This window comes from Mauremys mutica, chromosome 2, assembly GCF_020497125.1.
Source record: "Mauremys mutica isolate MM-2020 ecotype Southern chromosome 2, ASM2049712v1, whole genome shotgun sequence".
NCBI classification, from domain to species: Eukaryota; Metazoa; Chordata; order Testudines; family Geoemydidae; genus Mauremys; species Mauremys mutica.
In genome coordinates, this window is record NC_059073.1 from 3,916,136 (window position 1) to 3,937,519 (window position 21,384).

General features: G+C 65.8%; 1 protein-coding gene across 1 annotated transcript in view; it reads right to left on the bottom strand.

Moving 5' to 3' along the window:
• LOC123362584 overlaps positions 1-21,088 on the bottom strand; it is a 33,973-nt gene extending 12,885 nt beyond the window's left edge. The window contains exons 1-3 of the mRNA XM_045002969.1: positions 20,450-21,088; positions 15,183-15,223; positions 11,602-11,727 (exon numbers count right to left, since the gene is read on the bottom strand). Coding sequence (XP_044858904.1) covers positions 11,602-11,727; positions 15,183-15,223; positions 20,450-20,609 — 327 coding nt within the window. The 5' untranslated portion in view covers positions 20,610-21,088. The remainder of the gene's footprint in view (positions 1-11,601; positions 11,728-15,182; positions 15,224-20,449) is intronic.
• Between the last annotated feature and the right edge of the window lie 296 nt (positions 21,089-21,384).

Genomic DNA, 21,384 nt, shown 5'->3' on the forward strand with positions numbered 1-21,384 from the left:
CCCGCGGCTTGCCGCCCCCGCGGCGCCGGCAGAGCGCCCCCCGCGGCTTGCCGCCCCCGCGGCGCCGGCAGAGCGCCCCCCGCGGCTTGCCGCCCCAAGCACGCGCTTGGCGTTCTGGGGCCTGGAGCCGCCCCTGGCCATGCGCCCCCGTGGCCCAGCTCTGGCAGCCCCGGGCCGGTCAGTCCTGTCTGCGGGGCTCGCTCGGTAACCAGCTCGCAGGGGAGGCTGTAAGCACACGGTGCACAGCCCAGGGCAGCCCAGTTCCGGATGCTGGGGCCAGATCGGATGTTGCCACTTCACCAGGGATGTTGACAAACCGGGCGGGGTTCAGAGAGGAGCTAGGAGGGGCGATTGGAGGGCAGAAAAGCCCACCTGGGCGTGAGAGGGCACAGGAGCCATCTGCTGAGCTCATCCAGAAGGGAGGAGACCAGCCCACTCTACAGCCACCGAGGGGCCTGGGGAGGAGCCTTCTGCCAGCGGACGGCACTTTCCTCGCGCAGAGCCAGAGCCCAGGGGGACGCTGAAGCTAGACAAGCTCAGACTGGAGCTAAGCTGCCGGGTCTTAGCAGTGACGGACGGTAACTACCCACTGGAGCAGCTCACCTGGGGCCGGGCTGCTCTGGCCAGCCCAGCACTTGGGGGCTGGACCCAGGCGTCCGGGGCACTAGGCAGGAGGCCAGATGGGGTGACCTAACATCCCATCTGACCTGACACCTCCCCCCCACCCCACCAAGTCATTGTGCTGGTGCCCCTCACAGCCCTGTGCTGATCTGGGCAGTGCGGCCACAGCCCAGTCCCCCTGAATTAGTGAACGTGCCAAATGCCACGTTACCTCCGTGTCTGCGTGAGTCCCCTTGACTCCGGATTCACCCTGCAGCCCCAGCCCTGGGTCCTCCCCCCGATCCCAGCACCCAGGGCGCTATCGCCTCACAGCAGAGGCCATGCTACATGCTCCACATGCCATGACCCCGGGCAGCCACGGGACAGCCGTGTCTTTATCTGCAGGGCCCCCCCGGCGCGCTCTCACTGGGGGGCTCACCCCCATTTCGCAGCGGGGACACAGAGAAAAGCCAACAATCTGGAGTGGCCTTTGATTCAGGTGCCTGCCTTTCCGGGACAGCAGCCTCAGGCTCGGGCGGCCTGGTGGGACAGCTTCCAGCACTCGGTGCCCAGGGACAGCAGCCCTGAGCCAGCCCAGGGCATGTGGGAAGCGCTGGCCCAAGGGACCTGCCCAAGGTCACCCGGGGAGTCAGTGGCAGAGGTGCTCCCAAGTCCCAGCCAGCACCCAGCCACAGCCCAGCTTTCATCACTGGGTTACACGCCAGCAGGGTGCTCGGGTGCTCCTCTGGCCTCTCCTGCTGGGCTGGAACTGGCGTGGCACCGCCAGCGCTAATGCCAGCGATTTCACCAGGACCGTCTCAGGGCAAGACAGGCCCGGCCACAGCGTGGGGCCAGTTCCAGCCCCCTGGAGGGCACGAGGCCTGGAGGCTGGATGGCAGCTGGGCTGGCACAGAGCCGCTTTGCTGGCTGGCCAGAGACTGGAGACTATGAGACCCATTTCAGGCACCTGATTTTAACTGAACAGCCCCTGCCAGTGTCCGCCCAGTGCTAGTCTGTGCCCATGCCCCACATGACCCTTTCTGCGCCCCTGCACGACCCCTGCCCGTACCCCGTGCGACCCCTGCCCGTGCCCCACGCGACCCCTGCCCGCGCCCCCATGCAACCACTGCCCGTACCCCGCACGACTCCTGCCCATGACACCACACAACCCCTGCCCAGTGCAACCCCTGCCTGTGCCCCTGTGCAACCTCTGCCCATGTCACCGCATGATCCCTGCCTGTGCCCCCATGCAACCCCTGCCCGTGCACCCGTGCAACCCCCGTGCAACCCCTGCCTGTGCCCTTGTGTGACCCCTGCCCATGCCCCTGTGTGACCCCTGCCCCCGCACGACCCCTGCCCGTGCCCTGCACAACTACTGCCCATGCCCCCATGCGACCTCTGCCCATGTCACTGCACAACCCCTGCCTGTGCCCCTGTGCGACCCCTGCCCACATCCCCCAACACAAGCCCCTGCTCATGTCCCTGCACAACCCCTGCCCAGATGCCCCCAGTGCAAGCCCCTGCCCATGCCCCCCACATGACTCCTCTCGGCACCCCCTTGCATAAGCCCCATCCTGCCCCATCTCTGGCTGCCACCCTCACTCTCCTGTCCCGTGTCTGTGCAGCCTGCTGCCAGCCTTGACGGGTCAGAGCGGCCCCTAGTGGCAGGGGGCTGCAGTGCAGGTGAGCGGAGGGATGACCAGCCCCTGCACTGCCCCCTCCCACAGGACAGCTAGGGGCTGGAAGCGGGAAACATGCTCCTCCCTGTCCTCTGCCCTCCTCCTGGCCTCCCTGGGGCACACAGCCTGCCTGTGCCCCCCTCCCGCTCTTCCCCAGCTCCCGAGGCAGGCACCCTTCCCCTGGCTGGGCCTTGCTGGGCTCTCAGCCCGGCCCCAGGCAAATGCCCCCGATGGTGCCACCCCGTGCCCAGACTCCTCCCAGGGTCTGCATGAGGCAGGGGTCCAGCAGCCTCCCCGCACCCCTCTCACACTGCACCCCTGCGCACTGCTCCCCCATACACTGCACCCCTCCATCCTGATACTGCACCGCATCTCACACTGCATCCCACACACTGCACACCATCTCACACTGCATCCCCACTCACTGCTCCCCCATACACTGCACCCCATCTCACACTGCAACCCTCCACACACTGCACCCCATCTCAAACTGCACCCCCACTCACTGCTCCCCCATACACTGCACCCCTCCATCCTGATACTGCACCGCATCTCACACTGCATCCCACACACTGCACACCATCTCACACTGCACCCCCACTCACTGCTCCCCCATACACTGCACCCCATCTCACACTGCACCCTCCACACACTGCACCCCATCTCAAACTGCACCCCCACTCACTGCTCCCCCATACACTGCACCCCTCCATCCTGATACTGCACCCCATCTCACACTGCAACCCTCCACACACTGCACCCCATCTCAAACTGCACCCCTACGCACTGCTCCCCCATACACTGCACCCCTCCATCCTGATACTGCACCCCATCTCACACTGCACCCTCCACACACTGCACCCCATCTCAAACTGCACCCCTCCATCCTGATACTGCACCCCATCTCACACTACACCCCACATACACACTGCACCACATCTCAAACTGCACCCCTCCATCCTGATACTGCACCCCATCTCACACTGCAACCCTCCACACACTGCACCCCATCTCAAACTGCACCCCCACTCACTGCTCCCCCATACACTGCACCCCTCCATCCTGATACTGCACCACATCTCACACTGCATCCCACACACTGCACACCATCTCACACTGCACCCCCACTCACTGCTCCCCCATACACTGCACCCCATCTCACACTGCACCCTCCACACACTGCACCCCATCTCAAACTGCACCCCTACGCACTGCTCCCCCATACACTGCACCCCTCCATCCTGATACTGCACCCCATCTCACACTGCAACCCTCCACACACTGCACCCCATCTCAAACTGCACCCCTCCATCCTGATACTGCACCCCATCTCACACTGCACCCCACATACACACTGCACCCCATCTCACACTGCACCCCTCCATCCTGATACTGCACCCCATCTCACACTGCAACCCTCCACACACTGCACCCCATTTCAAACTGCACCCCCACTCACTGCTCCCCCATACACTGCACCCCTGCATCCTGATACTGCACCCCATCTCACACTGCAACCCACATACACACTGCACCCCACATGCAGCACCCCATCTCACATTGCTCCCCCACTCACTGCTTCCACATACACTGCACCCCTCCACCCAGATACTGCACCCCATCTCACACTGCACCTCACACACACTGCACCCCCAAGAAGAAACAACAACCCAACACACACACTGCACCCACCACCAGACACTGCACCCCACACACTCCACCTCATCTCACACTGCACCCCACCCAGACACTGCACCCCCACCCACATGTTGCACCCCATACACATTGCACCCCATCTCACCCCACACTGCACACAAGCCACTGTGATCCTGCATCTCCACCCACACACTGCACCCCATCTCACACTGGACACACCTCACCCTGTTACTGTGCCCCACACACACACTGCACCCCTCAATTACACACACACTACACTCCCTGCGTACACACTGAACACAACCACAGCACTCGCACACTGTACCCCTCACCTGTACACACATTGCACACCCATCACTTCCGCTCCCCATACACTGCACCCCATCACACACACACACTCTGCACCCTGCACACACCTCACTTATACATACACTGCAGCCCCCCTCCCATCACATCACAGGGAGAGGCAGCTCCCACATCACACACAGATCTATTCTCCTTCATCACAACTGTGGAGGCAAGATCCGCTCCCTGGCCGGGTCACTCTGCCTGCAGTGCTCCCCTACCCTACCCCAATGGCAATAGGCAGCAGGTGGGGCAAGGGGAGACCCACAGAGCCCACCAGCAAGGGGCCCTCTCCTACAGCCAGAGATGGGGATGCAGGTATTGGTCAAGGGCTCAGAAGCAGGGCCCACAAGCAGGGTCCTTGCTGCCTTCTGGGCCTCCCCGCCCTCCGGGCCCAGCCTCAACACCTGCCCCAGTTCCCAGCCGAGATCTCTGGCTCTGGGCACATCCCAGCCCCCAAGCCCTGCCCTGCAGGGTGCAAACACTGAGTGCCCCCACCCCAAGCGAACCCAGAGACAGCTCCTCCATGCACGCCCATGCTCCAGGAAACACCCTACTGAGCTCTGGCCTATTCACACTGACCCCAGGCCCGACTCCACTGCACACACGGCAACACCCACACACATCTCCACGGCCTCACAATGGCCTCCAGTGCAACACAAAGCAACCCCTGCACACACCTCCACTGCAGCCCCTCACACTGCCTCGTAATCACCCTCCCCCGCATACACAGCAACGCCTGCGCACACCTCCACTGCAACCCCCTCACACTGCCTCGTAATCACCCTCCCCCGCATACACAGCAACGCCTGCGCACACCTCCACTGTAACCCCCTCACACTGCCTCGTAATCACCCTCCCCCGCATACACAGCAACGCCTGCGCACACCTCCACTGCAACCCCCTCACACTGCCTCGTAATCACCCTCCCCCGCATACACAGCAACGCCTGCGCACACCTCCACTGCAACCCCCTCACACTGCCTCGTAATCACCCTCCCCCGCATACACAGCAACGCCTGCGCACACCTCCACTGCAGCCCCTCACACTGCCTCGTAATCACCCTCCCCCGCATACACAGCAACGCCTGCGCACACCTCCACTGCAGCCCCCTCACACTGCCTCGTAATCACCCTCCCCCGCATACACAGCAACGCCTGCGCACACCTCCACTGCAACCCCCTCACACTGCCTCGTAATCACCCTCCCCCGCATACACAGCAACGCCTGCGCACACCTCCGCTGCAGCCCCCTCACACTGCCTCGTAATCACCCTCCCCCGCATACACAGCAACGCCTGCGCACACCTCCACAGCAACCCCCTCACACTGCCTCGTAATCACCCTCCCCCGCATACACAGCAACGCCTGCGCACACCTCCACTGCAACCCCCTCACACTGCCTCGTAATCACCCTCCCCCGCATACACAGCAACGCCTGCGCACACCTCCACTGCAACCCCCTCACACTGCCTCGTAATCACCCTCCCCCGCATACACAGCAACGCCTGCGCACACCTCCACACCTCCACTGCAACCCCCTCACACTGCCTCGTAATCACCCTCCCCCGCATACACAGCAACGCCTGCGCACACCTCCACTGCAACCCCCTCACACTGCCTCGTAATCACCCTCCCCCGCATACACAGCAACGCCTGCGCACACCTCCACTGCAACCCCCTCACACTGCCTCGTAATCACCCTCCCCCGCATACACAGCAACGCCTGCGCACACCTCCACTGCAACCCCCTCACACTGCCTCGTAATCACCCTCCCCCGCATACACAGCAACCCCTGCGCACACCTCCACTGCAACCCCCTCACACTGCCTCGTAATCACCCTCCCCCGCATACACAGCAACGCCTGCGCACACCTCCACTGCAGCCCCCTCACACTGCCTCGTAATCACCCTCCCCCGCATACACAGCAACCCCTGCGCACACCTCCGCTGCAGCCCCCTCACACTGCCTCGTAATCACCCTCCCCCGCATACACAGCAACGCCTGCGCACACCTCCGCTGCAGCCCCCTCACACTGCCTCGTAATCACCCTCCCCCGCATACACAGCAACGCCTGCGCACACCTCCACTGCAACCCCCTCACACTGCCTCGTAATCACCCTCCCCCGCATACACAGCAACGCCTGCGCACACCTCCACTGCAACCCCCTCACACGGCCTCGTAATCACCCTGCCCCCCACACACCGCAACGCCTGCGCACACCTCCACTGCAACCCCCTCACACTGCCTCGTAATCACCCTCCCCCACATACACAGCAACGCCTGCGCACACCTCCACTGCAGCCCCCTCACACTGCCTCGTAATCACCCTCCCCCGCATACACAGCAACCCCTGCGCACACCTCCACTGCAACCCCCTCACACTGCCTCGTAATCACCCTCCCCCGCATACACAGCAACGCCTGCGCACACCTCCACTGCAACCCCCTCACACTGCCTCGTAATCACCCTCCCCCGCATACACAGCAACGCCTGCGCACACCTCCACTGCAACCCCCTCACACTGCCTCGTAATCACCCTCCCCCCACACACAGCAACGCCTGCGCACACCTCCACTGCAACCCCCTCTCACTGCCTCGTAATCACCCTCCCCCGCATACACAGCAACGCCTGCGCACACCTCCACTGCAGCCCCCTCACACTGCCTCGTAATCACCCTCCCCCGCATACACAGCAACCCCTGCGCACACCTCCACTGCAACCCCCTCACACTGCCTCGTAATCACCCTCCCCCGCATACACAGCAACGCCTGCGCACACCTCCACTGCAGCCCCCTCACACTGCCTCGTAATCACCCTCCCCCGCATACACAGCAACGCCTGCGCACACCTCCACTGCAGCCCCCTCACACTGCCTCGTAATCACCCTCCCCCGCATACACAGCAATGCTTGCGCACACCTCCACTGCAAACCCCTCACACTGCCACGCAATCGCCCTCCCCGCATACACAGCAACGCGCACACCTCCACTGCAGCCCCCTCACACTGCCTCGTAATCACCCTCCCCCGCATACACAGCAACCCCTGCGCACACCTCCACTGCAACCCCCTCACACTGCCTCGTAATCACACTCCCCTGCATACACAGCAACGCCTGCGCACACCTCCACTGCAAACCTCTCACACTGCCCTGCAATCAGCCTCCACCTCACACAAGGCAGTCCCTGCACACACCTTCACCTCAGCACCGCCACACTGCCTCACAATCACCCTCCACTGTGACAGGCAGCAACCCCCACTGTGGCAAAGTGGGAATTTCTCATGGTACTTTTGATGAGAATGGTGTGCCTCAGTTTCCCCTATATGCTACATATTTAGCCAGGTGGTGGGCGAAGGATGTTTACTATTGGCAGACATCCAGATGTGGTTGTTGCCTAGCTGCCTGGGCCCCATGCCCATGGGGAACCCAGAAGACAATGCCCCTGACATCTGGTTGTCTAGCAACAAATGACTATGGCCGGCCAATCCCCCCTGCTGGAAACCAGCCAGCTGGGCCCAGATGGAGAACAAAGAGCTGAGGTGGATGGTCAGGTGACCATGTTTGCCTGGGATGTGGACCCCAGGCCTGAGGAGAGGAGTTTGGTTAGCTGAGGGGCGTCTGCTGGAAGCGGGAACAAGCCTGCGGGAGGTCTCTGGGCTCCAGTCTGACCCAGTTGGACTTGGCTGCGACTTTTCCGCTCTCTCTATGAACCCAGGGTCTTCCTACGCTGTGCTCCAGACAGTTAACAAATCCTTCCGTTACCCCGCTGGTCGAGAGTCACTGCAGACTAAACTGGGGGTGCATTGCATTGCTCCCTATGGGGTACAAGTCTCACTGCAGGGTCCAGTCCAGGTGGACTCAGCAGGGAGCTCACACCATGACCCAGGGGGGGTGAAGGGCTCCGAGGGTCGGTTCCCGCAGGCGGTGAAGCCGAGGGGCTGACCCCAGTGACAGAGTGTGACCCTAGGGGGGCTGACACACTGAAGGGGTCCTTGTCACGGAGTGTGGGGGAGTCAGGTCCTGCACCCCCCACTTCCTGCGATTCCCCGGGACTCTCAGCCAGCCAGTAACACAGAAGGTTTATTAGACGACAGGAACCCAGTCCCAAGCAGGGCTTGTAGGTACAACCAGGACCCCTCAGCCAGGTCCCTCTAGGGGGCCAGGATCTTAGACCCCAGACTTGGGGTTCCTGCCTCTTCCCAGCCAGCCCCAAACTGAAACCAAAACCCCTCCAGCCAGCTCACCCCCCCCCTCCTTCTCTCCCCCTCTCCCTTTGTCCAGCTTCCCGGGCAAAGGGGTCGACTCCCCCCACCCCCCTGCCTGGCTCAGGTTACAGGCTCAGGTCCCGTCCCTCACCTAAAGTCACCCCCTGCTCTCCCCTCCCCCATGCAGACAGTTCCTACTGCCTCACAGTGGGACAGACTGAGGCTGGCCCGACCCCCAGAGACCCTGGCCAGGAAGCTCCCACTGCCTAGCCAGGGGCGGCTCTAGGCACCAGCAAAACAAGCTGGTGCCTAGGGCGGCAAAATCTAGGGGGCGTCCTCTGCTGCCGGGGGGGGGGGGGCGGCAGGCTGGGCCGGCGGACCTGCCGCAGGCATGACTGCGGAGGGGGCGCTCGTCCCGCGGCTCGGCTGGACCTCCCGCAGGCATGACTGCGGCAGGTCAAGCGGAGCCGCCGGACCCGCGAGCCGTCCGCAGCCGCGGGAGGTCCAGCCGAGCCACGCGGGACCAGCGGTCCCTCTGCAGTCATGCCCGCGGGAGGTCCGCTGCTCCCGCGGCTCCGGGGCGCCTCCCGCGCATGACTGCTTGGGGCGGCCAAAAAGCTAGAGCCTCCCCTGTGCCTAGCGATGCCATTGTGACTCTGCCCCAAGCCCATGAACCCTGAGGAGCCAGCACAAGTGGCAGGCTGGCATGGCCCCCACTCCGATCGCAGTGTGCAGGTGGGGAGGACCAGGGACAGCGGGCATGGGAGAGGGGAGCCCAGCAAACCCCCCGGCAGGAAGGTGGATCCGTCTGGGGACTTGCGGTTGGTGACACATCGGGAAGTGCGGGGCCAGGCTGTGCCAGGCCAGGAAGCCCTGCAGGAGCTCGGGCCTCGTCTGCACTAGGGAGTGGTGCTGCTCTGACTGAGCAGTACCTGCCGCATTGTTGTAGCCGGGTTGGCCCCACGATAGCAGAGAGACAAGGCGGGTGTTGGGCACCTCAGCCAGAGCACTAAGTGCCCCATAGCGGCTATGTGGGTGCCCCAGACAATCCCTGCGCTCTCCAGTGAACGCACACGGGACAGTGAGAAAAGAGAAAAACACGATGTCACCCCCAGGCGAGCACTTTTCCCACAGCGACCGCTCCACGGCTGATCTCTCAGCCCTCGTCCTCAAACCACCACACTGGCTTTACGGCTCATCACAGCAACCTGTAACTCGCAAACCCCCATGTGTTAACAGACCCCTGCACCCAGAACAGGCCCTGACAACGCATGGTCACTGCTTGGGCGGCACTCTCTGTCCCCTCGTCTTTAGCTGTGACACTCGCTGCCTCTCCCCGGTGGCTCACAGCTTGTCTCCCGCACCCCAGGAGTAAGCGATCTCGCCCCCCCCTCGAAGGAGGTGTGTTACAGCGGCACAGCCCCTAGTGTGGCTGCAGCTACGTGTGGACATTGGTGTTATCCTGGGTAGCTCTCCCCATAGGCAAGGGAACAAGCTGCACTGAGATAAGATGCCGTTAGACCAATGTACCTGAGTCCACAGCAGGGCTTGCTCTGCTAGGACTGTAGCACGGACCCATTCTCCCAGTGAAAACTCTGCGCAGGCCAGGCCTTTCGCTGCTCCAGCCCCTGCATTGCCGGGCAGTGACCCCAAGGCAGAGACACTCCCCCAGACAGACAGGAGGCTGCAGTGAAGGGCTCTGCAGCACCCTCCCCCGGGACGGGGGACCAGCCAAACGGGAGCCCGAGGGACACTGGGGGAGAAGCTAGAACAGAGGCATGTTACAGAGATGCAGCCAGAACAGCCCCACCGGGCACCTACGCACCAGCCAGCGCCCTGCTGCCCACAGGCTCCCCAGCAAGCCCTGCCTGCGGCACAGGTCCGAGCTGCCGAGCCAGCACTGAGCGGTTAGCAGGGCTGTGATCAGCCACCCCTCGCCCATCGGCAGGAACAAGGGCACCCGGAGATGCAGACCCAGCCACAATGCACAGCCTGGGCCTCCGCCAGGGAAATGGGGCAGAACCGGAGTTGGGGAGCAGCGCCGCCCAGCTGCCTGAAGCGCCAGATGTGGCACACCCAGAGCCCTTGTGCCAAGGAAGCTATTACCACTGGAACCGTGCGCTGCCCCCAGCCCAGAGAACAGGGAGCACCATCTCCTGCCTGGCCACAGTGCCCTCTGGCTGCTCCAGCCCCAGCCGTAAGAGACACAAGGGGCAGGCCTGAGGCTTTCAAATACCTGCACCCATTCCTGGCTGCCAAGTCCATCCCCCAACCCTGCCTCCCCGTGCACCCTCCTCTGGCTGCAGAGTCTAGGCGGCCCATTGCCACAGGCTGCACCAATCCCCAGACCCACCGTCCCCCTGCCCACACCAGCCACACCACAACTCCGGCCGGCTGGGTCATTCACCCCTCACACAAAGGGGGAATCGTGCCAGATGGGGAACCCCGGATGGGGGGAGGGGCCCTGGCCGCATGGGGACCCTGGCATGGGGAGGGGAGGGACCTGGCCCTATGGGGGGCCTGGCTGCATGGAGAGCCCCGTGGGGTGGAGGGGTCCTGGCCACCCGCACTCTCGTAGGCGCCACTGGCTGTGTGGGGAGAGCGCCCCCTGCTGAGTCCCACCAGCTGTGTGGGGAGAGCGCCCCCTGCTGAGTCCCACCCAGCTCCCTGCAGCACAGGCCCCATAGCGCTGCCTTGGGTGCAGCACTGACAGGGGGAGGAGAGCGCCCCCTGCAGTCTCATCTCAGGCTGTGCAGCCCAGCTCCTGACCCTGCCTGACCCTCCGCAGCCATAGCTCAGTGATTATCAGCGTCCGTGAGGCCGAGGGGTGCGGGGATGGCACGCACCAGCCCCCTGGTCAGCGAGGAGCCCCACGCTGGCCTAACGCCGCGCTGGCATGTCCATGAGCCTTGGGCATGGGGGTGCTCGGACCCTCCATGCCTCGGAGCATCTGCAGCCCGGGAGGGTCGGAGCAGGAGGTGGGGACCTGGGAAACACGCGCCCCTACCCGAGGGGTGCGGGACCCTGCCCTGGGTGCCAGGGCGCCCTCTCCAGCCGCATCCTGGGGGTCCCAGCTCCCACACTCCACAGCATCCCACTGGGGCTCCTACCTCTCTGTGGGCTGCCACACGTGTGCTGGCTGTCCTGGGCTCCTTGTGCAGCGGCCCCCGTGCTCCCTGGGGCTGCTCCCGCCGGCTGGGAGCAGGGTTCTGCTTTGCACCCTTCTTCCTTCTCTTCTGCAGGCGACAGACAGAAACAAGGCAAAGGGGCCTTGTCAGTCCCAGCCGGGAGTGCCCCCGGGGCACCCCGGCCAGGCCCTAGCCCAGCCCCAGCCCACCCTGCTGCCATGACGCCGGGCCGGCAGGCTCCCCCAGCGCACGGCACCAGCAAGTTCTCTGCAGCGCCCCCTGCTGGGAGAGGCTGGGGCTGGGGTAGCCGGGAGCACCCCCCAGCCAGCTCCTGCCCCACTCCCCACAGCGCCCCCTACTGGGACAGGCCGGGGCTGGGCTAGCCGGGAGCTCCCCCCCCAAGCCAGCTCCTGCCCCGCTCCCCACAACACCCCCTGCTGGGACAGGCCGGGGCTGGGCTAGCCGGGAGCTCCCCCCCCCAAGCCAGCTCCTGCCCCACTCCCCACAGCGCCCCCTGCTGGGACAGGCTGGGACTGGAGTTGCTGGGAGCTCCCCCACCCCAGCCAGCTCCTGCCCCGCTCCCCACAGCACCCCCTGCTGGGACAGGCCGGGGCTGGGCTAGCCGGGAGCTCCCCCCCCCAAGCCAGCTCCTGCCCCACTCCCCACAGCGCCCCCTGCTGGGACAGGCTGGGACTGGAGTTGCTGGGAGCTCCCCCACCCCAGCCAGCTCCTGCCCCGCTCCCCACAGCGCCCCCTGCTGGGACAGGCCGGGGCTGGGCTAGCCGGGAGCTCCCCCCCCAAGCCAGCTCCTGCCCCACTCCCCACAGCGCCCCCTGCTGGGACAGGCTGGGACTGGAGTCGCTGGGAGCTCCCCCACCCCAGCCAGCTCCTGCCCCGCTCCCCACAGCGCCCCCTGCTGGGACAGGCCGGGGCTGGGCTAGCCGGGAGCTCCCCCCCCCCCAAGCCAGCTCCTGCCCCGCTCCCCACAGCACCCCCTGCTGGGACAGGCCGGGGTTGGGGTAGCCAGGAGCACCCCTCCCCAAGCCAGCTCCTGCCCCGCTCCCCACAGCGCCCCCTGCTGGGACAGGCCGGGGCTGGGCTAGCCGGGAGCTCCCCCCCCCCCCGAAGCCAGCTCCTGCCCCGCTCCCCACAGCACCCCCTGCTGGGACAGGCCGGGGTTGGGGTAGCCAGGAGCACCCCTCCCCCAGCCAGCTCCTGCCCCGCTCCCCACAGCGCCCCCTGCTGGGACAGGCCGGGGCTGGGCTAGCCGGGAGTTCCCCCCCCCCAAGCCAGCTCCTGCCCCACTCCCCACAGCGCCCCCTGCTGGGACAGACTGGGACTGGAGTCGCTGGGAGCTCCCCCACCCCAGCCAGCTCCTGCCCCGCTCCCCACAGCGCCCCCTGCTGGGACAGGCTGGGACTGGAGTCGCTGGGAGCTCCCCCACCCCAGCCAGCTCCTGCCCCGCTCCCCACAGCGCCCCCTGCTGGGACAGGCCGGGACTGGGGTAGCCGGGAGCTCCCCCCCCCAGCCAGCTCCTGCCCCGCTCCCCACAGCACCCCCTGCTGGGACAGGCCGGGGCTGGGCTAGCCGGGAGCTCCCCCCCCAAGCCAGCTCCTGCCCCGCTCCCCACAGCGCCCCCTGCTGGGACAGGCTGGGGCTGGGCTAGCCGGGAGCTCCCCCCCCCAAGCCAGCTCCTGCCCCAGTCCCCACAGCACCCCCTGCTGGGACAGGCTGGGGCTGGAAAGCCGGGAGATCCCCCCAAGCCAGCTCCTGCCCCACTCCCCACAGCGCCCCCTGCTGGGACAGGCCGGGACTGGGGTAGCTGGGAGCTCCCCCCCCAGCCAGCTCCTGCCCCGCTCCCCACAGCGCCCCCTGCTGGGACAGGCCGGGGCTGGGCTAGCCGGGAGCTCCCCCCCCAAGCCAGCTCCTGCCCCACTCCCCACAGCGCCCCCTGCTGGGACAGGCTGGGACTGGAGTCGCTGGGAGCTCCCCCACCCCAGCCAGCTCCTGCCCCGCTCCCCACAGCGCCCCCTGCTGGGACAGGCCGGGGCTGGGCTAGCCGGGAGCTCCCCCCCCCCCCAAGCCAGCTCCTGCCCCGCTCCCCACAGCACCCCCTGCTGGGACAGGCCGGGGTTGGGGTAGCCAGGAGCACCCCTCCCCAAGCCAGCTCCTGCCCCGCTCCCCACAGCGCCCCCTGCTGGGACAGGCCGGGGCTGGGCTAGCCGGGAGCTCCCCCCCCCCCGAAGCCAGCTCCTGCCCCGCTCCCCACAGCACCCCCTGCTGGGACAGGCCGGGGTTGGGGTAGCCAGGAGCACCCCTCCCCAAGCCAGCTCCTGCCCCGCTCCCCACAGTGCCCCCTGCTGGGACAGGCCGGGGCTGGGCTAGCCGGGAGTTCCCCCCCCCCCCAAGCCAGCTCCTGCCCCACTCCCCACAGCGCCCCCTGCTGGGACAGACTGGGACTGGAGTCGCTGGGAGCTCCCCCACCCCAGCCAGCTCCTGCCCCGCTCCCCACAGCGCCCCCTGCTGGGACAGGCCGGGGCTGGGCTAGCCGGGAGCTCCCCCACCCCAGCCAGCTCCTGCCCCGCTCCCCACAGCGCCCGCTGCTGGGACAGGCTGGGGCTGGGCTAGCCGGGAGATCCCCCCAAGCCAGCTCCTGCCCCACTCCCCACAGCGCCCCCTGCTGGGACAGGCCGGGGCTGGGGTAGCTGGGAGCTCCCCCCCCAGCCAGCGCCTGCCCCGCTCCCCACAGCGCCCCCTGCTGGGACAGGCCGGGGCTGGAAAGCCTGGAGCTGCCCCCCAGCCAGCGCCCTGCCCCGCTCCCCACAGCGCCCCCTGCTGGGACAGGCCGGGGCTGGAAAGCCTGGAGCTGCCCCCCAGCCAGCGCCCTGCCCCCTGGGAGTGGGCAGCCGAGTACCGTGGCTGCGAGGGGGGCTGTGCACAGTAACTCACTGTCTCCCAGTGAAGCGCTTTGCGCTGGGCCCAGCCGCTGGCTCTGCGATGAAGCGGTGGTGAAGTGACTTCCCTCATTAGCAGCCCAGACAATAGGCGCCTTTCACCACCGGGCTCTGCCCCACTGGCCTGTGAATGGGCCCCTGGAGAGCCGGGACAAAGGTCCCAGTGCACGTGGCCCTGCCCTGGGATGGCGCAGACCTGCTGGGGGCAGGGCACCGGCTCTGGGGGATCTGCGGGCAGGCCTGAGACGCGGCGAAGGGGGGCTCCCCACAGGGGGCCGGGGACAGCAGCTGAGCTGAGCTGGGGACAAGGAATGCCACAGGGAGCGAGGAGAGAGCGAGTGAGTGTGGCAGTGACCATGCGGCCAGATGGAGGTGGGAGAGACGGGGACGGTGCATCCGGGACACAGGTGGGGACGTTATTGATTGATTTACACACGGGAACTGGTGAGACGTGGGAGAACTGCTCCCCAGGACGGGGGGCGGGGACACCGGGGGGCTTCTTTGCCCTCATGATTTGTGAGAGGAACAAGCCTGAGCAGCAGCAGGACGTCCCTGGCCTGGCCGGAGTCACGGGGAGGCGGAAGCAGTGCAAAGGGACGTGACTCTTACCTCCGAGCTGGCCTGAGATCTCCCGCCTCCCGACTGCTTGCCTGGAAAAGAGGCAAACACGGTCTCAGGGGACAGACGGACACATGCGGGACTGACTCAACCGTTAGAGTGTTTGAGATGGTACCACACTGCCCTACGTGGCTCACTGCCCCACGCACGGTGCCCCACACTGCCCCACTCGCACACCACAGCACCCCATATACTGCACCGCCACATGCACTGGGCCCCACGCCGCACCGCCCTACGCAGCACACTACCCCACACCCACACCGCTCCGTGCACCATACCGCCCCATCAGGCGCCCAACACGCCCCTTCCTCGCGCTGGCTGTCCGCTCCGGACTCTGGGTCCCGTTTGACAGGCAGGGTGTCCCTAGGGCGGATACAGACACCCCCGCCCCTCCCTGCCTGGGCACTGCGTGCCTCTGCTAGGGCATTGTTTGCAGCAGCCCCCCACTGCGAGCGCCGGGCTGACTGGGTTTGTGCCAGTGCATGCCCATGCGAGTACGCATGCCAGCGTGTGCCCAGGTGGGCGTCTGTGTGTGTCAGCGCATGTATTTACGTGTGCCAGAGCGTGCCCACGTGACTCGTGTTTGCACTCACCCACGTATCGACCGGTGCCCACGTGAGTGCTTGTCACCCTGTGGGCACAGCCACCGAGTGGCGCATGCCATGGCATATCTCAGCCCTGCCCCAATGGGATCCAGACTCACCCCTCCTCAGCGACTCTGGAGTCACACCACACCCTGGGCTCAGAGCGCGGCCCCATCTCCCGTACTGGTCCGGGCTCTGCCTGGCCTGCCAGCCTGACGCTGTGCCTGGCTGCCCTGGCCTGCCGCATTACTCTGGGCGTTGGAACGGCAGAGCCGCAGGGTGCGCTGGGAGCCGCTGGAAGGAAGCCGGGGCCCCCTGTGCGCACAGATAAACAGCCACAGACACTAACGCCTGGGAGCAGACACCCCACCCCCGTCAGGCTTGGCTGCTCCCATTCTGAGAGGGGGCAGCAGTTCCAGAGCCGCCCCCCAGCACACCCCGCCAGGGAGGAGCACCAGCCTCGCGGCCTGCGGCTGTGGGTAGCAGCAGGGGCAGGCAGGGAGCCGAGTGGTCTGCTTACTGCTCCAGCCCCGAGCAAATGGGGAACAATGCCTGAGCTAACAGGGCGCACTGCCACCCAGGCTTCCCTCGCCCCACGCCCAGCACCATACGCACCCGTCCCGCAGCAAGCGTGTGCCGGAGGAAGGAGATCTGCTTGGAACCGCTTCTTTCCCCAGCTGGGATTGGTGAGCAGACAGGCAGCGCTGGGCAAGCCAGCCACAGCCCTGAGCGTCCTCCCAGCGCCCCGCCCGCTCCCCGGCAGCTCTGCCTGCAGCAGTGCCCGTCCGCTCGGCACATCACAGCAAGGGCACTGCAGTGGCAGGCTGGCTTGTTCTGCGTGCGGTGCCAGTGCCCAGGTGTGATCTCAGCTGGGCAAGTCGCAGCCCACAGCCATGGCACTTGTGCTGTGCAAAAGGCTGGCTCAGTGCATGGCTAGGGGCCATGCGGGAGGTGGGGGGAGCTCTCCTCGGAGCTGGCGCTGGCCCAGTGCCCAAGCACGGTGCTGGAGCTGGCTGCATTGAAAGCTGCCATTCTGGCTGGTGGGTGACAGAACATGAGCACCTGCGCTCAGGTGGGGTGTGTGCAAAGGGGACTGCGTCTGCCCCAGAGCCCACTGCTATATGGGCACTAAGGCAGGGATGAGACGGAGGGGGAATAGGATGGAGCAGCCTTGTCCCTCTTACTGGGGGGTGGGGCATTCTGATTGCCCCAGGCACTGTGCTAAGGGGTCATAAACTTGGCACCAAGAGAGCTCAGGCCATGTTCCCCGAGATCTGCTTGGAGCTGCAGAGGGTGGGGCAGGGCCCTGGGGCCAGGCTAGAAAAGCAAAGATAACCCAGAACAGCTCCTCGCCCTGCCCCCCGCTCCCGCCTCCTCCCAACAAGGGAAACCCTTGCACCACGGCCAGGCTTCCTGCCACTCCCCAGGCAATATTTTATGCAAATCAGTAAACTGACTGCTCCAGCCCAGCTTCAATCCCCGCATGCTGTGGTGGAACCAGAGCAGAAAAACGTCCTGTCTGTCTTGAGTCTAAAATTACCAGTGCTGGAGAATCCAGCCCGGCCCTTGGGATGCTGTCCCGTGGTTGTTACCCATCCGGTTAGATGTACGCCCCTTTCCTGCCTGCCTTGGTCTAGCTTCTGCTTCCAGCCAGTGGAGCCTGTTACACCTTCCTCTGCTAGCCCGAGGAGCCCGTTAGCAAGTCTCTGTTCCCCGGGCAGGTACTTACAGCCTGGGATCCCGACGCCCCTTGACCTGCTCCTTGTTAAGCTGAGCAGACGGAGCTCCCTGAGGCTATCACTGTACGGCAGGTTTCTAACCCTGGAATCATTCTCATGGCTCTTCTCTGACCCCCCCCCAATTTATCAACGTCCTTCTTGAACCGTGGGCACCAGAACTGGACCCAGGATCCCAGCAGCGCTCGCCCCAGGGCCACATACAGCGGTACAATAACCTCTCTGCTCCGCCTGTCCCCTTAGCCCTTTTGGCCACAGCGTCGCACTGGGAGCTCATGTTCCCTGACCCCCAGACCTTTGCCGGAGTCCCTGCTCCCCAGGCTGCAGGCTTTGGTCCTAGATGGCTGCGTTTTCAGTTTGCCCTGTTCAAACACATCTTGTTTGCTTGAGCCCAGCTTACCAAGAGACCCAGCACGAGCGCAGTGACTCATCCTCCCCGTTAGGTGCCGCTCCCCCAACCCTCGGGTTAGCTGCAGACTTTAGCACAGCTGATTTGATGGTTTCTTCAAGGTCATTGATAAAGCTTTAAATAGTGTAGGGCCAAGAACCGATCCCACTGGTTCCCCACAGTGCCGAACAGGGATTCCACCCTGTCACGGAGTGTGGGGGAGTCAGGTCCTGCACCCCCCACTTCCTGCGATTCACCGGGACTCTCAGCCAGCCAGTAACACAGAAGGTTTATTAGACGACAGGAACCCAGTCCCAAGCAGGGCGTGTAGGTACAACCAGGACCCCTCAGCCAGGTCCCTCCGGGGGCCAGGATCTTAGACCCCAGACTTGGGGTTCCTGCCTCTTCTCAGCCAGCCCAAAACTGAAAACTAAAAAAAAACCCTCTCCCGCAGGCTCCCTTCCTTTGTCCAGCTTCCCAGGCAAAGGTGTTGACTTTCTCCCCACACCCTCCTGGCTCAGGTTACAGGCTCAGGTCCTGTAAAGTCAGCCCTGCTCTCCCATCCCCCATGCAGACAGCCTCAGTAAAACTAGACAACATTCCCAGGTCAGTCCACCCCGCTCCCTACTGTGTCACCCCCCCCCCCCACACCCATAGTAACAGGCGGTGCTGCTCTCAAACCTGCCCTTCTCCTGTGTTTCTCGTGTCCCATCCACCCCCAGCCCTTGTCACACTCACTTCTTACATCCTATCTGAAGCCAGCTGTGAGCTGTGTGCGCCTGTGGTGCCTGGCATGGCAAGGCCCGATCCTGATGGGGTCCTGGGCGCTGCCACAGCACAAACATTGACAAGTGGCTGCCATGGCAGCTACTGATATTTTCAGGGCTGGGGGAGCAGGGGCTGACAAGGACCGGGGTGATGGGCCAAGGATGGGCTGGGGGTGACAAGGGCCTGGTTCAGGGTGACAGAGTGGGGCTGGGGGTGATGAGGGCTGGGCTGGGCTGGGGGTGGTGTGGGCCAGGCCGGGCCGGGCCGGGCTGGGGTGATAAGGGCCGAAGTCCAGGTGCCAGGCCAGGTCAGTGGTTACAAGGGTTGGGGTGACAGGGCTTGGCTGGGGTCAGGGTGACAAGGGCTGGGGGTGATGAGGACTGGGCTGGGTTCGGGGTGATGAGGGCTGGGGGCAACGAGGGTTGGGATGACAGGGCTGGGCTGGAGGTGACCAGGGCTGGGAGTGATGAGGGCCGGGCCAGGGTCAGGGTGACAGGGCCGGGTCAGGAGTGATGAGGTTTGGGGTGACAGGGTTGGGGGGTGACAAGGGCTTGGCCAGAATCAGGATGACAGGGCCAGGCCGTGCGGGCTGGGCGTGACGAGGGCCGGGCCAGAGTCAGGGTGACAGGACCGAGTCGGGGGTGACGAGGGCCGGGTCGGGGGTGAGGAGGGCTGGGCTGGGCTGGGGGTGACTGATGAGGGCCGGGACGGAGTCAGGGTGACAGGGCCAAGTCAGGGGTGACGAGGGCCTGGATGGGCTGGGGGGTGACTGATGAGGGCTGGGCCGGAGTCAGGGTGATGAGGGCCGGGTCAGGGGTGACAGGGCCGGGTCAGGCCGGGCTGGGGGCAACTGATGAAGGCCGGGCCAGAGTCAGGGTGACAGGGCCGAGTTGGGGTGACGAGGGCCTGGTTGGGCTGGGGGTGACTGATGAGGGCCGGGCCGGAGTCAGGGTGATGAGGGCTGGGTCAGGGGTGACAGGGCCGGGTCAGGCTGGGCTGGGGGCGACTGATGAGGGCTGGGCCGGAGTCAGGGTGACAGGGCTGAGTTGGGGTGACGAGGGCCTGGTTGGGCTGGGGGTGACTGATGAGGGCCGGGCCGGAGTCAGGGTGATGAGGGCCGGGTCAGGGGTGACAGGGCCGGGTCAGGCTGGGCTGGGGGCGACTGATGAGGGCCGGGCCGGAGTCAGGGTGACAGGGCCGAGTTGGGGTGATGAGGGCCAGGTCAGGGGTGATGAGAACTGGGCCGGGCTGGGCTGGGGGTGACTGATGAGGGCCTGGCCGGGGGTGACAAGGGCCGGGTCGGGGGTGACCGGGCCAGTTCGGGGGTGATGAGGACTGGGCCAGGCTGGTCTGGGGGTGACTGATGAGGGCCAGTCTGGAGTCAGGGTGAAAGGGCCGAGTTGGGGTGACGAGGGCCGGGTCGGGGGGTGAGCAAGGCCGGTCCGGGCTGGGCTGGGGGCGACTGATGAGGGCCGGCCTGTGGGAAGGCTGCTGGGTCCAGTGACGTCCATTGTCTGGGTAATGTGCACCCAGCCTCATGCCAACAGGCCCCTCTCAGAGCCTGATTCTGACACCGTGGTGCTCAGGGTAGATCTCCCCTTGCTGCCTGTCTGGGTGGGGGCAGGCCCCCAGTGTCGCTAGGGACAGTCTGTAATGGCGGGGGATGGGGGGTGGGGTTCCTGGGGTCAGGCCTCTCCATGGCCTGTGCTGGCGACACGGGGACGCCCAGACCAGGACCAGACGCCGGCCGGGTGCAGGACGGGGGGGGCCCAGTGCACCTACCTGCCAGCGGCTGGGCCCCAGGGCGCACAGGCTGCCGGCCCCTCAGGGAGCACACCAGGAACAGGACCCAGATGCAGACGGAGCCCAGCCCCAGCGCCGTGACCCAGACCACACGCAGCCACGCGGGGTCCCTCAGCACCCACGGGCCCAGGGGGGACATGCTAAGGCGCTGCCTGGCCGGCTGCGTGGCGCTGTGTGTGTGCAGAGCCCGGCCCCGTTAACCCTGCCATCCCCGCCCGCTGCGGAGGGCCTGATGTGCTCCAGATGTGCTCCAGCCCCTCCCCGTGACTCACTGTGGTGCGAGGCACAGCTCCAAGCCCCCGTCCCCTCCGCAGGCCCCAGCACAGAGCCGGGTAACCCTTGGCGGGGAGGTGCCCAGCTGGGGGGCCGCGGGGGTGCAGGCCAGCAGGGTATGGTTACAGACAGCTGTCGGCGCAGCCCCCGGGCCTCACACCCCTCTCCAGCCCAGCTGCCTTCGTTTGCCCCCCATGGCTCCAGCCCTCCAGCGCTCTCCGGCTGCCTTTCCCAGCCCAGCAGGGGCTCCACATGACCCCAGTATAGCCCTGCCCCCGCCTCGTTCTTCCCCAGGCAGGGGGCGCTGTGGGGAGTGGGGCAGAAGGGCTGGCTGAGGGGCAGCTCCCAGCTACTCCAGCCTCTCCCAGCAGGGGGCTCTATAGGAAGCAGGGCAGGGCACTGGCTGTGGGGGGGGGCTCCGGGCTACTCCAGCCCCACCTCTCCCTGCAGGGGGCACTGGCTGTGGGGGGGGGCTCCGGGCTACTCCAGCCCCACCTCTCCCTGCAGGGGGCAGGGGGGGGAGCTCCGGGCTACTCCAACCCCAGCCTATGGGGCATTGGGGGGGGGCCTCCGGGCTACTCCAGCCCCACTCTCCCAGCAGGGGCCATTGGGGGGGGGGGCTCTGAGCTACTCCAGCCCCA